This window comes from Passer montanus, unplaced genomic scaffold, assembly GCF_014805655.1.
Source record: "Passer montanus isolate IOZ18808 unplaced genomic scaffold, ASM1480565v1 scaffold28, whole genome shotgun sequence".
Lineage (NCBI taxonomy): Eukaryota > Metazoa > Chordata > Aves > Passeriformes > Passeridae > Passer > Passer montanus.
The window spans coordinates 1,983,818-1,998,850 of NW_024367483.1; the positions used below are offsets into that span (position 1 = coordinate 1,983,818).

The window sequence follows — 15,033 nt, forward strand, 5'->3', positions numbered from 1 at the left end:
TTAACTTTTAAATTATACTGTTTTCAGAATTGCTGTGGAATATGTACTGTACAGGAGGAAAGAAATGCTAAATAAGCCTGCTCAAAAGTAGCTCTGAAACGGAGTTTTAATTCCCTTTTCTTATGGCTTCATTTCTCATTTGTCCTAGCTGTAATCCCTAACTACAGAGAACAGTAAGCAGCATAGTTGCTGTAGCACAAGCTTTCTGTTAGCAGGGAGTTCATTTCAAGGGCAATTTGCTAGGCCAAGACAAACACACCATGGCCCAGAATCTGGTTCCACTCGTATTACTAACCAGAACTCACAGGGGAAATTTTATTCTTGTTTGGTTTTGTTACAGCAACACCATTCCTTGCATGGTTTGTCACAAAAGGCTGCTTGATTACCTCACAAATTTATCATAGATGCTTGGGCATTTCATAAAAACATCCATGTTTCCTTTCAAGCATTGTTAGCACAGTGATAATTTTGGGAGCTCTTTTGGATGTGCCAGGGCATGCTCAGGTGATTTTTATGTCTGTTGCCAAGCTGCTGCTATTTCATAAACAGGTATGAGAACAATCATTTCCTTCTCCAGTGCAAACTCATGTGACCAACTGAAATCTGGGCTCTAGAAGAGTAAGATGTGTCTTCATTTCTACATCATGTTGAAGGCTTTCCATGGAAAGTCTATAAACAAAATTAAAGCTATGCCTACAGAAAAAAAAATCAGGCTGTATAACTACATCTACAAAAGGCATGGAAAAGGGTCCCTGACTATTGTAACTGTACTGGAAGAAATCCAGACTGGAATCTTTGCTTAGTTTTGCTCTACAGTGTCTTACACAATAGTTTAGAGCAAAACCTAATCAGTACTATCTAATACTGGTTCAGTAAAAAATATCAGTGCATGCAAGGGCTTTATTACATTCATAATCTGTTTGTTCCTCTCCCCCACAAACTTTACCCTAAATGACTTCAAATTCTTAAAAATCAGTTCTAAGGAATTGCTTCCGTTCCAGATTTTGACTGCTGAAGGTTTCATACGCGTCACACGTACAAGAGGAATCTTTTTAAGGCATTAATTTTCTTTAATAGCATTATGTACATTTGTATTCTCCAGAAGGATTTTCAAAATAGTCCCTTCACAAAAGGAGGATAAATGAAGACAGCACCTAGAGCTCTGGTTTTGTGTAAACGCACATCCTCAGACATCGAGCCTGGCTTTGGAATGACACTGATGACTCCCTTATTGTCTCCTCACTGTTTTGATTTCATGACTTTCAAATTGTGAAGAGTATTGCAGTTCTGAAATCTTCAGACACTCATTTGCAGATCAATTTAAAGCTTTAATCATTGAGTTTCTTTTCAAATTACTGTATATAACCCATTCAGTGCAACAAAAGCCCTAAAATTAGTGTACCTTATCTTGTTCATGAGGGAGGCAGAGCAGCAACATGATCCTCTTTCACTGAAATTTACCATATGAAGCTCTTAATATCTGACCTTTTTCTTTCTTTTTTTTTCTTTTTTTTTTTAGATTTTTTTTCAAAAATTCAGGCCATAGTGACTTCTTTTTTTTTCAGCCAAAACATTGTGCTCTAGGCCTTTGAGCCTTTATTGTAATGAATATACTGTTGTCCTTTTCTCCCACCTGTTAAATGACGTTCAGAATCCTTTTCAGAAGGTGACATATTTTGTAGTACATGTGTTTCTTGTACACATAATGTTGTATATTTTGTTGCCACACAAAAGGATTGATTCCCTTTTGTGGCAATATTAACCATATTCTTACCTTGGTCTTGGATGGTGAAATTGTACTCCCAGGAATCATGATTCTGCAAAGTTTAAATGTTGTTTATGGAAAATCCACTGTGGTGGTGACACTGTATGTGTGTCATATTAGCCAGTGGACTTTACATGGCAATGAGCATAAAGCTGAGTTTTTCTGATAAAATTTCACTGTAGTTGTGCACATAATGACAGACAAAACAGCAGGATCTCAGCTGCGTTATAAATTGTTCAGTAAGTGGAACTGTAAATTCAAATTTGGCTCACTCCCTCTATTATCCTTTGTATCCTTATTAAATAAATACTGCAACACATTGCTGAATCCAGGGTTGGCGTGGCCATCAAATTAATACAAAACCCACAGCCACCAACCACCTGCATTGTTAGCCAAATTTGTGAGCTCAGTTTATTCAAGTATCATCCAAAATACAGAGCTGAAAGAGCTGTGCATATAACACAGACAACACAAAGTATCTGTAGCCTTCTTGCAAAATAGGTTACTCTTCCAGACTGGTACTGGAAGAAATGTAATTAATGTTGATAGTCCTGGGCTATTTTTACACATGCATGCATCCTTGTGGACATTTCAATTTACACATGCAAACCACCATGCACCCATGTGTTGAAGGTTGGCAATAGTTAAGAATCCACAATACTCAGTTCTTCTCAATGACATATACTTAGAAGAAATGAGCTTTTAACCCTCTGGAAAAATTTACATTTGTCTTTTCATGCATTACATTCTGAAAATTTTGTTCCAAAAATCAAGGGGCCATTTTGGTTTCCTGTGGTTCAAATCAGGCACATTTCTGTGTTCTGCTTTTGCCTTTTTGCAGTTAGCAAGCCATACATCTTGACTGTCAATTCTGCATCTTTCAGAGGACGATAAGCGGTGAAGAAAAACCACATTGTCAAACAGTCAAGCAGTAACACCCTGTTAACAGCAGCTTAATCTGACCGGGGTACACTATCTAACATAACTAAATTCCATAATTCTGCTTTCATAGGTTACAGCTGAGAAACAGGATTTCAGTTTCTTCAGGATCCTTTGCCTTCAGATGTCTGTGTTCAGACACACAGGACCTGATTTCCAAAGATATTCAGATGCTTTGACATGAGATGTGGTTCTAGTAGAAAAATAGGTGACAAAAATGATTCCTACTAACAGCTGTAAAAAATAAAGTCCTGTAGATAAGATATGGCCTGACTATTTCTCTTTCCTTTTCTTTTGAAGGGAATGCATGGTCATCATTTTTCATAATTAGCACTGTTATTAACCAAAAATGATTGCTTTTCCATTTGAAATATCTGAATACAATATGCAATTTCTTCCTCCACCATGAAAGTAAAGAGGAATATGGTACAATAAGTAAAAGGGCCAGATATTTAGAGTGTGCAGGAGATATATGAAGGGTTGGGGCTTTTTTAACAACAGCAACCAGAAGATCAATGAATATCAGGGGGAGACAACATTGCCCTGTGCTGACAGATTTGCTGCACAACATGGCTGATCTGTTGCCTGTGCAGGAAAACCATAAAAGCAACGATGAGAACAATTATAAATGACAATGGCAACTGCAGCTGACAGCCAAAGGAGTGAGGGGGTTAAAGAGTGTATAGAAAGCAATCAATAATCCAAATTCACAAGTTGTGTTTGGTTGATTTATTTTGACAAGTGTACATTCATTTGTTCTTCTGTATAGAGGCAAAACACACTAATAAATGTACATGTGATTGAGCATGGGGAAAGGCTGGGGATAACTCTGCATACATAGGGCATAGTTCAAGTTGTTTTACACCATTCCAGGCAGAGCATCCTGCTACACCTTCCACTGGTGAAAGCAGGATGTAACAAGCAGGAAATAACTGGTTTAAATGTAAACTGTGTTATTCATCTTCAAATATGTGTGGTTTTTCAACAGCAGCCATTATTGGCCTTTAGTATTATTTATTAATATTTTTGTTTATCATTACCCATAGACCCTCCAGGTCTAGGTTTACTTTCTCCATACAAACCTCTGCTACAAAAGTTTGCATTGTGGTATTTCCTACAGCTTTAAGGCTCACATCCAAATTTCTAATGCAAAGCAACAAACTTAAGATATCTTTAACTTGATTCATATCAAGAAGAAGAATTGAAAAATGGACTGGTAATTTTCTCATATAAATATCTGATATTGCATTTTATGGAAACGTGAGAGTAAGATGTGAGGAAAAGAAACTATTTCACTGACTATAATTATCTTTCTGATTTTAATACATACGTAGTTCAGGTTGCAGTAGAATAAATAACTTAGATGCAAACTGTTTGGGATCCTTTCCAAACTCCTGATTGAAAATTCAGTTTGCACAAAATAATCCTTCATAAAGGGTACATTTCTTCAGAGATAAACATAGCGCTTGTAAATCAGGAGAGGATGATAAAGCTGTTAAGGGAGACACAATTGAAAGAGAGAAGCAACGTGGGAAAGAAAAGAATATGATTTTAAAACATCATAATGGATGGTGTGAAGTTACAGAGTATTCAGTTTAAGTATGTTCTAAATATAAGTACAAAACATTAATGACAATCCTGTAAACACATTTTCAGAAGCAAATGTATTCTGTCAGACATTCTCAAGTAGATTCATAACAACATCCATCTGTAAATATTGTCATTTTTCAACTAAACTTTAACAAGGTAATTTCTGCTGAATAAAATTTGAAAGCAAATAAGTTTAGCTGATAATGAGTTCATTTCAGTATTTTATCTAGAGAAGCGTAGTACAGAATTTTTATAATAGTAAGAAACGTGGAAAAAAACACTGAACTGTTGCTAGAATTCATATAATTTATTACCTTTCTTCCTGAAACAACAGAAACTTGTTCATATCTCCCTAGAGTGACAATAATTAATTTACCCACTTTGGAAAAGAGTCTCCCCTCTTTCTTCCTCTGCTTTTTTCCTCCCCACTGTAGTTGAGTATATTTTTCAGCACACAAGTGTTTCAGGTAAGACTGGCAATTTACTTCCAGTTTTCAATGAATGCCTTTAAAAGCATTGAAAAATGTGACTTTGTGGCCTAAGTAAACAAATACTGCCCAACATCCATCCTGGCAGAGTCACTGTTGCCAAAACCAGCACAAGGAGGATGAAATGAGAGAGGTTTTACCGCATGGCATTCGTGTAGAGAATGCCATGTGGTAAAATGGCAGAGAACATCCTCTGAATCCACTGGTATCAACAAGAAGATAATTAACAAGCACAGCTAATTCTCTCTGGTCAGCAGTGTTTTTCAAAAAAGAAAGCAGAATTCCTGTCCACATGCCTATCAGAGAGCAAACACAACCTGTCTTGGTTTACCAGGTGTGGGCTGGGACACCTTCACTGAGCAGAGGCAAAGAGGATTTTCTGTCTAACTTACAGATTTGTAAATCTAAATCAGCATTTAATCCACTTCTAATCAAAGAGTTCATTCCAAGCCACAATTCTGGTAATGACAGCGATTTTCTGCTTTTAATCCTGACATCTTTTATTTGAGGAAGTCACTTGGTGTTTGTTAGAAGGAAGAAAATCCAACCTGTGGGCTTAATTTCATTGATATTACTGCACAGTGAGTTGTGAATGGATGAATGTGAAACAGCAAAAGGAATTCTCAGTTTGTACCATACATTTGTTCAACAGAAAATCACTCAGCCCCAAGGGGGTTTTTTCAGCTGAACACAATGAGGTTTTTTCAGTGATACTGATTATTGTCTAAAAGTGGGGAGTGTTTGTCTCCTAGCCCTGGTTCATACTGTAACAGGGTAACAAGGCTAAAAGAGGAGAAAATCAGAGCTTTAGCTGCAGAACTGCAGAGTGCACAGCAGGCTGCATGAACACATTCATCTTCAGATGTCACCCATGAAAAGCTTCACTCATTAAATTAAAACTTACTGCAATTTCTAAACATGAAGTACAAAATTAAAACCAAATCTCTGTTTTTATGGAAATACCATGAAAATGGGCAACTGAAAATTTAAAAAGCCCCTGGAACTTCTTAACCATCCCCTTTACCCCACCAACATTTCTCATGGGAATTTCCTGTCTTAAAAGAAGAATTCCAAATGATAGGAATGCTTAGATTTTTCCTTGCAAAATAACAAAAAGTGGGTGATGAAAAGATAATTCAGCTAATTATTAATGGATTCATAATTCCCTGAAATAATGATGTATACAAAATTAATCAAAAAGTTTTCAGCTGATATTACAGGTTTTAGTTTTTTATATCATGAAAACTGTAATTTTAAAGTAATTTGTTTTCATCTAATAATGAATGTATGATAATGAAATCCAAATGTACAGCATACAGTACTTGCAGCAGTGTCCTGGATATCATACATCCCCATAAACACATAAAGATTTCAGGTTCTTATTTAGCATCGTGCTAAAGCTATTTTCAGTTTAGCAGGGACTGAAAAATACTTATTTAGTAGACAGCTTAAGCATACACAGTTTTGTCCCATAGAAGCTTAGTATTTCCATTTCTATTCCATTAAGGCTACAAAGATGATTCAACACAGCAGTTGTTATGGCTGTTAAAGGCCTTAATCATATTAATGTTGTCACACCAATCTTCCCAGCAACCAGAACTTCAGTGTGTATTGACATTTAACACATCACAAAATAAATGCCTGTAGTGTTTGTAGAACTCTTTTCAAGCAATTCCCTCATTTCCCCCCCCCCCCCCCCCCCCTAGAAGCAGCAAGGGAAATTAAATTAGATGTTAATATTCTCCCCAAATATTCTGTAACTTACATCAGTTCCTCCTTAGGAACTGAAAGATTCTTTCAGCATTTGCTTTTTGTCCCAGAGAAGTCATAAGTAAAGGCAGAAGTTGTTATAATTGGGGTTTTCTAAAACAGTCTCATTCTTTGTAAATATTCCTACCTCTGGACTTATTCCCATCTGCCAGTCAAGAAGTGAGAGTGTAGGTTTGTAGGGAAGTATTTTCTTCCACAAGGATCTCCAGGCTAAACTCATCAGGGATGGAGATCTGAACAGCAGCTTTGCCCTGCCCAGTGTTTGTCTTCTTCATGTTTCCAGAAAGACCCTGTAAATTTAAATCTGGAGCAGAAATTAGGGAACTTGATATAAAAAAGCAGGACGTTGAAAATATGTTCCCCAAGCGTTGCCTAGAAGGGTCTGTTCCTCAGAAATTAAGCCAAAGCATAGGAAAGCTTAATTATTTCCAAATCAGTAGACTACAGGAAATTCAGAATTAAAGTCTAACTGAAGATTAAAAAAAACATTGAAATAAATAATCCAGACACCAGGAAAAAGTGGTCAAAGGACTCTATTAGTTCTTGAAAGTTCATTGAGGGGTGACAAAATTATTTGTGGGAGTGATGTCAACTACTCTGGTGGAATCTGGGGAAACAAAATGGGATCACCCCTTTGAAAATCTGCTGCTGAACATGAGACTATAAATTTTCCTCTGCACAGCCCAATGCAGGTTTGGTTTTACTGGTTTAGTACCCTAGAGTAGAATTCAGCCTTCAGGAGTCTCACTGAGTTATTTGCAAGGTAATGGAAATCCCTACTGATTCACTTGGACTTGGTGGCCTCCAGAGCTCCTTTCCAACCTCGGCAGTTCTGTGGTTTCAGCAGGGGTTAAGCACAGTAATTTTTGTCAATTCTTGTTATGCTCTATTATTTTGTGATTTCAGTAGTTCTGTGTTCTGTGGTTTCAGCAGGGGTTTACCACAGTAATTTTTGTCAATTCTTGTTATGCTCTGTTATTTTGTGATGTCTATTGCAAAATACTATTTAGTGAGCTCAAAAATTAGATTTTTTTAAGAGATACGAATTATTCAGGTAAGAATTTAGGCATGCCACTCTATCAGCCTTTGTTTTCATGAAAAAAGGCTCTAAAATAACTTAAGAGCATATTCTAAATCCTTTCATGAAAAAAAAAGCTCTAAAATAACTTAAGAGCATATTCTAAATCTCCATATTATTGCATTGAAAAAAAGTTTATGTTTTCTAAATGTACTGAAAACATGATCCAACAAATTCATCAGGGAGAAATTTTTTCTCTGCTTCTGATTTTTTTTTCCATTGCAAGTCAAACCTTTTGAGTGCTCTAAAAATTGTAATCTGACATAATAATTTCAAAGTTTTATAATGTCATTCCTTATAAAAACCTTCCATATGTTCCCTCATAAAAGATTATGAAGTAATATGCCATTCCTGGTGGTCTAACAAGGATAAATCAATAAAATCATGTGAAAGAAAAGTCAACCACATTTCAGTAGTTTCCATAATGGATATATTTCAAATAATTTTTTTAAAAATGCTCTAACCCTGCTTCTAACTTCCCCAAGGAAACACCACTAACAATAAAAACAAGGTTTTATTTTAGAATGGGAAGTGCTCATAAAAGAAGCCAGTCTTCTCTCAGACATGAAGTGATAAAATTGGATAATTCCCCTATGCAGAAGCAGGAAAACTTTCTGCATTCTGTCCTCCAGTATTTTGTTACTAAATGTTCAGCCCACCCTGCCTGAAAATGCAGTTTGGAATGAAAACAGCCAGTTGCTTCCTGCCAAACTGAATGCAAAAGCTCCTTACAGCCCTCACTTCCCCAAAGCCTTCATGGGCAGAGTTCCTGAGAACTTTCTCTTAGCTGGGTTTTAAAATCCCTGCACAGAAAGCATCGAGAGAACTGACTTATAGGAACAAATAGTAATGGAATATTTTACATTAAATACACCACATGTGCATTTTTCCTTATTTTGTTTTCCAAACCAAATCTGTGGGAAAGGAACAATAGACTAAAATCTTGTTTTGCTGGTGTCAATAAAGAGATGGTACTTGTATAAACAAATAGAAGAAGGCAATTGTGACCTCTCTAGAACTTCTCAATCCCGTTTGTTAAATTAAGCAGCCAAAGAGCTGCTCTTGAATTTGTAGCTGTTAGATGCTCAGAAGTACACAGCACATGAAATGGTCAATTCCACCTGCAAAAAGTATTGAATAGATAATTAATAAATAATAGTAATAAATAAGGAAAACCAAAGAACAGGGCACGGTTTTGTCACTGGGCTGGGAGCAGTGGCTGTTCCTCCTGGCTGGCCATGCTGTGACTGTGCAGTGCCAATAAATGGGTGTGAATTAATGCCAGTGCTCTGGAGCTGAACTAAGCATATGGATTTCTTCTGCCCAGCCACCTTCTCCTGCCCTTCTGCTCAGGAGGACAATATCCTACTTAAACCCATGCCAGTTTAGGCTGCTGTACCAGTGACTTCCCTATCAAATTCCACAATTTGAGGGATGATATTCCCCCAGGAACAACAGCTGAACATGGAAAGCAGGCTAATTGATTCAGCACTCCCCCACTGCCTCTGAGCTCAGGCACTTAGCTGTAATTATTGTGAAACAGAAGAATTTACCCAGTGTTCTAAACTGGTATCACAGGGCTCAGAAAGTGGTAGACACTTCATGAAATGTCAGCTATTCCATGTATTTCTACAGTTCAACAAACTTTTCCAAATAATATTGTAACTTATGTGGTTTCCCATATTTGGGTGACACAATGTTCATAGTGTGGAGCAGGGAGAGGTTGGGTTTTTTCCTCAATAAATCCATGACTGTTAACTGCTAAATAACAACAGCATTTGAGGGCACTGAGGAATCATGGCTTAATATTCTTGTCTCCTTTTCCCAGATTAGAATCTTGTACTGAGATCAGTGTAAGTGCGCCCACTGCAAAAATGAGAGTGAATTTTTTTGCAGAAAACAACGGAAGTGGCACTTTTTCAACTAATATTGTAACTTACGTGGTTTCCCATCTTAGGGTGACACAATGTTCAATGTGTGTAACTGTGGAGCAGGGAGAGGTTGGGGTTTTCTCCTCAATAAATCCATGACTGTAAACTGCTAAACAACTGCATTTGAGGGCACTAAGGAATCATGGCTTAATATTCTTGTCTCCTTTTCCCAGTTTAGAATCTTGTACTGAGAGATCTTTCCATCAGTGTAAGTGCACCCACTGCAAAAATGAGAGTGAATTTTTTTGCAGAAAACAACAGAAGTGGTGGGAAGCACGAGTATCTCTATGATGTGGACTGACAGAATGGCATAATTTCTCAAGAAATCTGGTTAACTAGCTGACTCCAGGGATCCCTTCCAAACTTACACATTCTATGATTCTGTGTCATTCATTCTAATATTTCATGAATGCTTGTGCAAACAAGTAAATGTTTGAGTAACTTCTAAGCCACTGTAAATGCCCAAAGCTCTTATCAAAGCTCTGTCCATCTGGTGGTGATTGATGTGGCTTAACAAGAATTAATTTGCTTTATTTGCAGTGATTATCACCTTCACAACATAAAATCACATCATCAAGTCTCAAACCCTTTTCACATTGTGCACATGATGAAAAAAGCACACCCGGGGCTGTATTTTAATTTAGAGCTGTGCATGTTTTAAGATGAATGAACTTTTAATCTCTCATCTGCAGTGATTGTCACCTTCACAACATAGAATCATATAATCAAGTCTCACACCCTTTTCCCATTGCGCACATGACAAAAAAAACCAAACTTGGGCTAAAAAAAAAGTTCATCCTGGGCCTGTATTTTAATTTAGAGCTGTGCATGTTTTAAGATGAATGAGCTTTTAATCTCTCATTTGTCTGCATTTTTTTTGTTGATGGATACTGATCAGGGCTGAATGTCACCAACCTGGTCCTTTTCAGAAGGTGTTTGAAGACTTCTGGAAGAGATTAAATGAGGTCTTGTTCTAGTAACTCTGACTTCTGCTTACTCAGAGACATTTCTGAGGTAACAGGAGACTGGATGGATTCAGTTGTCTAAAATGACACTCAGTGCCTATTCTTAAATATCCAGCTGCTGCTTTGCCTCTTACAGCCACTTTCAGAGTGGAAATCTCCTGCTGATCATGTCATGTCTGCCACTCAGCTGGGAATGGCTCAGATTTTTTAGAGCATCTCAAATGACACTTAAGCAACTGAACCCTGACTTTAGAGTGTGAGAGAAAAGTGTTATTTATATGCATTCTTTTAGTTATTTGCTGCTTATAAAATCTCAATAATTTCCCCCCTCTAGTTCTCTTAGTATTTATAGACTTACTTGCTCTAAAATTCACTGCTCCTTGTTGTTTTGGGTTTTATTTATGAATATTACAATAAGTGAAATAAATTTGGGGTTGTCCTCATTGCTTTCTATAACAAAGTAACTTATTGTAAGACTGTTAGGAAACTGGCGTTATTTGCCATGTAACAGCATTTAAATAGAGGAAAATGCCAGTGGTGAAGGTGAAGCTGTTTGGCTTTTCTGAAGGTCTGTACATATGGTGTGTGACTCAGTGGCTGTACCTTCTGGTTGGTATAATTCATATTTTGAAACAGGAGCAATGTTGTATTTGGGAAGTCTTCATATGTTCATTATTTAGCCTTTATGTTTTAAGATGGTGTTTAGTACCAAACATCTTGGAATTAATAGAACAATTTCCATTTTAAAATTGAATTTTTGTGTATTGCATTCTGTATTGTTTGTCCAGGATCACTTCTGCAAATATTTTAAAGTGAAAGCCATAGAATATGGAAACACTTTTATAGGGATGTCAAAGACTTCTCTTGAGTGTCCAGAGGGAAAACTTACCTTTAGCCATCAGATATATAAGTACTGCATCTAGATCACCAATTAAATGAATTCTTTTTCCACAGACTGCAGCATGGCTAACTAACAAATTTAAAGGACAGATGGATTGAGGGGGAACATTAGAATTCTTGCTTAAAAACAAAAATAAAAAACTTAATGCTCTCCTAGGCTACTTTAAATTCAGCAAGTGCTTATGTGTTTTGAGGGTAAATTTTACTCAATATATTTTTATTAGTGGAAAAAATCTCAACTGTTGAAGGCCATTTATTTTTCTTATAGTCTGTAAAGATCAAGAGGCCTTCTCTCTTTTAAAAGAACAAATATGAAGTACCTGCAAGGTGAAGAAAACAAACTTGCTATTGCCTAACTTATTGGATGGATGCTTACTTGATGCACTTGCAAAAATACCCAGATTATTCTGATAGTCAGTTTAGATTTATTGCCAGGTGGGAGAATCTTGACCCTGTGCTTTTCAGTGAGATGTGCAGAGCTTTTAAGTGAGGTGTGCAGAGCTGTCATTTCAGATCCATCTTTGATGCTGGCACTCACTGCGCACTAACAGGAGGAAGTTGAAATGATGTCTGCAGATCTCTGTACAAATGCTGAAAGCTGAAACAGTGGATCAAATGCTAGGGCATCTTCATTTCTCACCACTGCAGTAGATGGGTCACAATTATTTGTTTTAGAAGAGGTGGATGAGATAATCATTGTTTCCAGGATTAAAACCATACATGTAGGCAATGAGAAGAATATAGAGTTTAGTATAGTGAAAGCATAAAATGTGTTGAGCTTCTGGTGACAGCAAAGCAGAAAGGGGCTATGTCCACATTGCCTAAAATCAAAAAGTTGCAATTATATGAAAATATATTTTAAAAAGCTAAAAATCTTTAGGCATCATCCATACTCCTGGTTTTTGCCTGTATCAGCATATTGACAGGTGATGGGAGGTAGGACAGAAGCTCTGACTGCTGGAGCTGCCTTGACACAGAATTCACTATTTTAGCTGCAAATTCTGGTTTCCCCTTGCCCCTTCCCTGATGTGACTTTTGTCAGATGGCATTAAAGTACTGGTGTAAAACAGCTTTGCTCGTATAGCCTCACCTCTACTGGACTGTCTTTGATTTGAACATAAAATTTGAACATAACATGCCTCTATGGTGGAGTCATTTGGAATGTATTATGAGTATCCCACAGGTGCAATTTGCTGTTGAACCACCAAATTTTTCTATGGCTGGAATTCTCCATTTGCAAACTATGCAGAAAACCTTTTTCTGGTTAAAACTGTGTATTGTATGACTTGATTAAAAAGCAAACAAAAGCTTTTAACTGCTTTTCATGAGATCTGTTCCCATGAAACCACTGTTAATTCTGCAGAGATTTGGTTGTTCTTTCTTTAAACAGTCAACTTCTTTTGTCAGCCAGAGAACAAGTCATTTGATTAATGATAATTTCTATTTCTTTGAAAGGATCCTTTCCGACCATTGGGGTGAAGTCTCTTTCGAGATTCCTGAGGGCGGGATTTTTAAATAGCATCCTGGCCTCTCATCCAGTGGCAGGGGGTGGATCTTTACCCCCCAGCATTTCCTCTGGTAGGTATTCCAGCCTGTTTCCACACATCAGGTTTTTTTTTTCCTTCACTCTCTGCCCCATCTCTCCACACGTCTCAAGGAAATCAAATTTGGTGTTTCTCAGACAGAGAGATCAGATGTCCCTTCCAATAAAAAGCCAAACTAAAAGGAAGTGGAAAAGACAATAATTTCTTGGGAACAAGACATTTTCCTGAATTAATGTATAGGAGAAATTGTGAGGGAAACTGTTCTGCAGTTAAGTGGCCAACCTAAATATTGGAAGAGAAGGCATGGTATCCTCTAATCATCCATTTCATGAAGCATGTCCATGTGCACCAAAGGAGAACTTGAAACATGCCACTGTAAAATCTCAGAATTTGTGTGGCTCTGTGACTCTTCCCTAAAAATTTATATTCCATTGCTAAAGCATGGAAGAAAAAAAATTTGGAAAGGGAAAACTTAATTATGTACTGATGTGGTGTGTGAAACCTTTGTGTGCTTTGGTAGCTACAAGTTGTATCTCATGAAAACCACCTTTTGTTTTTTTAAATAACTTTTACCATGATTTGAACTCCTGTAATTCTCTTTAAATGAGTGAAGACAGGCTAGAGGCATCCTTTCCAAGACAGGCTACTTGTGTTATCCATTCTCTTCTGGAGCCATTAAACACCATCTTCCATCAAAAGTAACAAATGAAGAGTAAATACATATAACTATAGTTAAAACCGAATCAAAGTTCCTTTCCAAACCACATATTTTTGTGTAAAAATGGACCTGTGCATGGGCTAATGTCAGGCTGGTATCTTTTCTGGACATCCTGTGTTATCTCTAGTGTTACTTAAAAGTTTTTTCTTGAAAGAAAAAAACAAAATTTCTTCCGGTAAAAAATGGGAGAAAATTGGAAAATTGCATAATGTTATTGACTTGGTATACAAAAGAAACTATTGTATGTCTCTGTGCCCCCCTTTTATCTACTGCAGTAATTCTAATTACAAGATGATTCTTACTTTTCTTTTTATTTCAAGTGCTATTATTTCTTTCTTTGCTTTCTTTGAATAGAAGTGTCTCAGCAGCTTTGATGTCTTTTCTTGTGACTGTTTGGGTTTCTTTTGTCGACAGTTTGTGAAATACTTTCCAAATTTTTTTCTCCATGGGATATCTCAGTGTTTAATAGCCCTTAGGAATTGTGACAGTCAGCATCACAATGATGTAACTAAACAACTATTGAGCAGGAAATACTGCAGGCCCCATAAAATTCTCTGCTTTGAACACAGTGTTATGTAGAGCATCCCACTGATTCTGTTAAATTAAAAATGGCCTCAAATTCATTAACTGGCTTCTCAACTACCTCCCTACCTAAAAGTTAATTTTGTAAGATCCTCAGGACTGTTGTTTTTTGGAGTACTTGTAAAGCTTTTGGTCTTATGGACTTAAAACTCTTAAATGTAGTTTGTTTAATGAAGCTCATTCATAATTCCTTGCCGTTAAATGTCTTTTACTAAGAATTCTGATTCAATCTGATGAATTCTGATTCAATCTGGGAAAAGATGGAAATGCAACTGCAAGATGTGTAACAGATATCCTTGCAAGTTAATGGAGGTAAATGTTGTTGTTTGATCTTGTCAAAAGCAACCAAAAAAAAAAAGTGAGCAAAGCAGCAACCCCAGCGAAAGGGAAGATTTTCAGGTAGTTGAGAGGCAATGAAGAACTGTGATAAATCCATGGGATGAGATGTGTTCCTTTGAGGAAGATTACATGTTGGGGGTCAAGGGCACGTGCAGGTCTGCTGCTAACAGTTGCATCTCAACAATCTTACCTGTAGTGCTATTTAACTCTTCCTTTTTTACTTTATCATATTTACATTTATATTAAGCATGGTACGAATTATGAATTGCCTCTTTTTTCATCAGAGATGACCAGGGGATACCCTTTCCTTTTCTAAATTGCTAAAAAGCAACTTTGCTTTACATGTGAGAAGAAAAAAAAAACAAAAAAAAAAAAAAAAAAAAACAAACCCCAAAAATTTTTTGGGGGAAAAAAAAAAAAAAAA

The 15,033-nt window shown here is 36.7% G+C and overlaps 1 protein-coding gene across 7 annotated transcripts in view; it reads left to right on the forward strand.

The window, feature by feature from the left end:
- The window catches only part of EPHA6 (EPH receptor A6), a 378,018-nt gene that overhangs the window by 290,700 nt on the left and 72,285 nt on the right, over positions 1-15,033 (forward strand). For 5 of the 7 annotated variants that reach the window (XR_005627917.1, XR_005627919.1, XR_005627918.1 and 2 more), the window contains one exon: positions 12,882-13,004. The exons of the other annotated variants lie outside the window; for them this stretch is intronic. Coding sequence is in view for 2 of the 5 variants with exons in the window: in XM_039713221.1 (XP_039569155.1) it covers positions 12,882-13,004 (123 nt within the window). In the remaining 3 variants the exon portion in view is untranslated. The remainder of the gene's footprint in view (positions 1-12,881; positions 13,005-15,033) is intronic. 7 annotated transcript variants of the gene reach the window in all.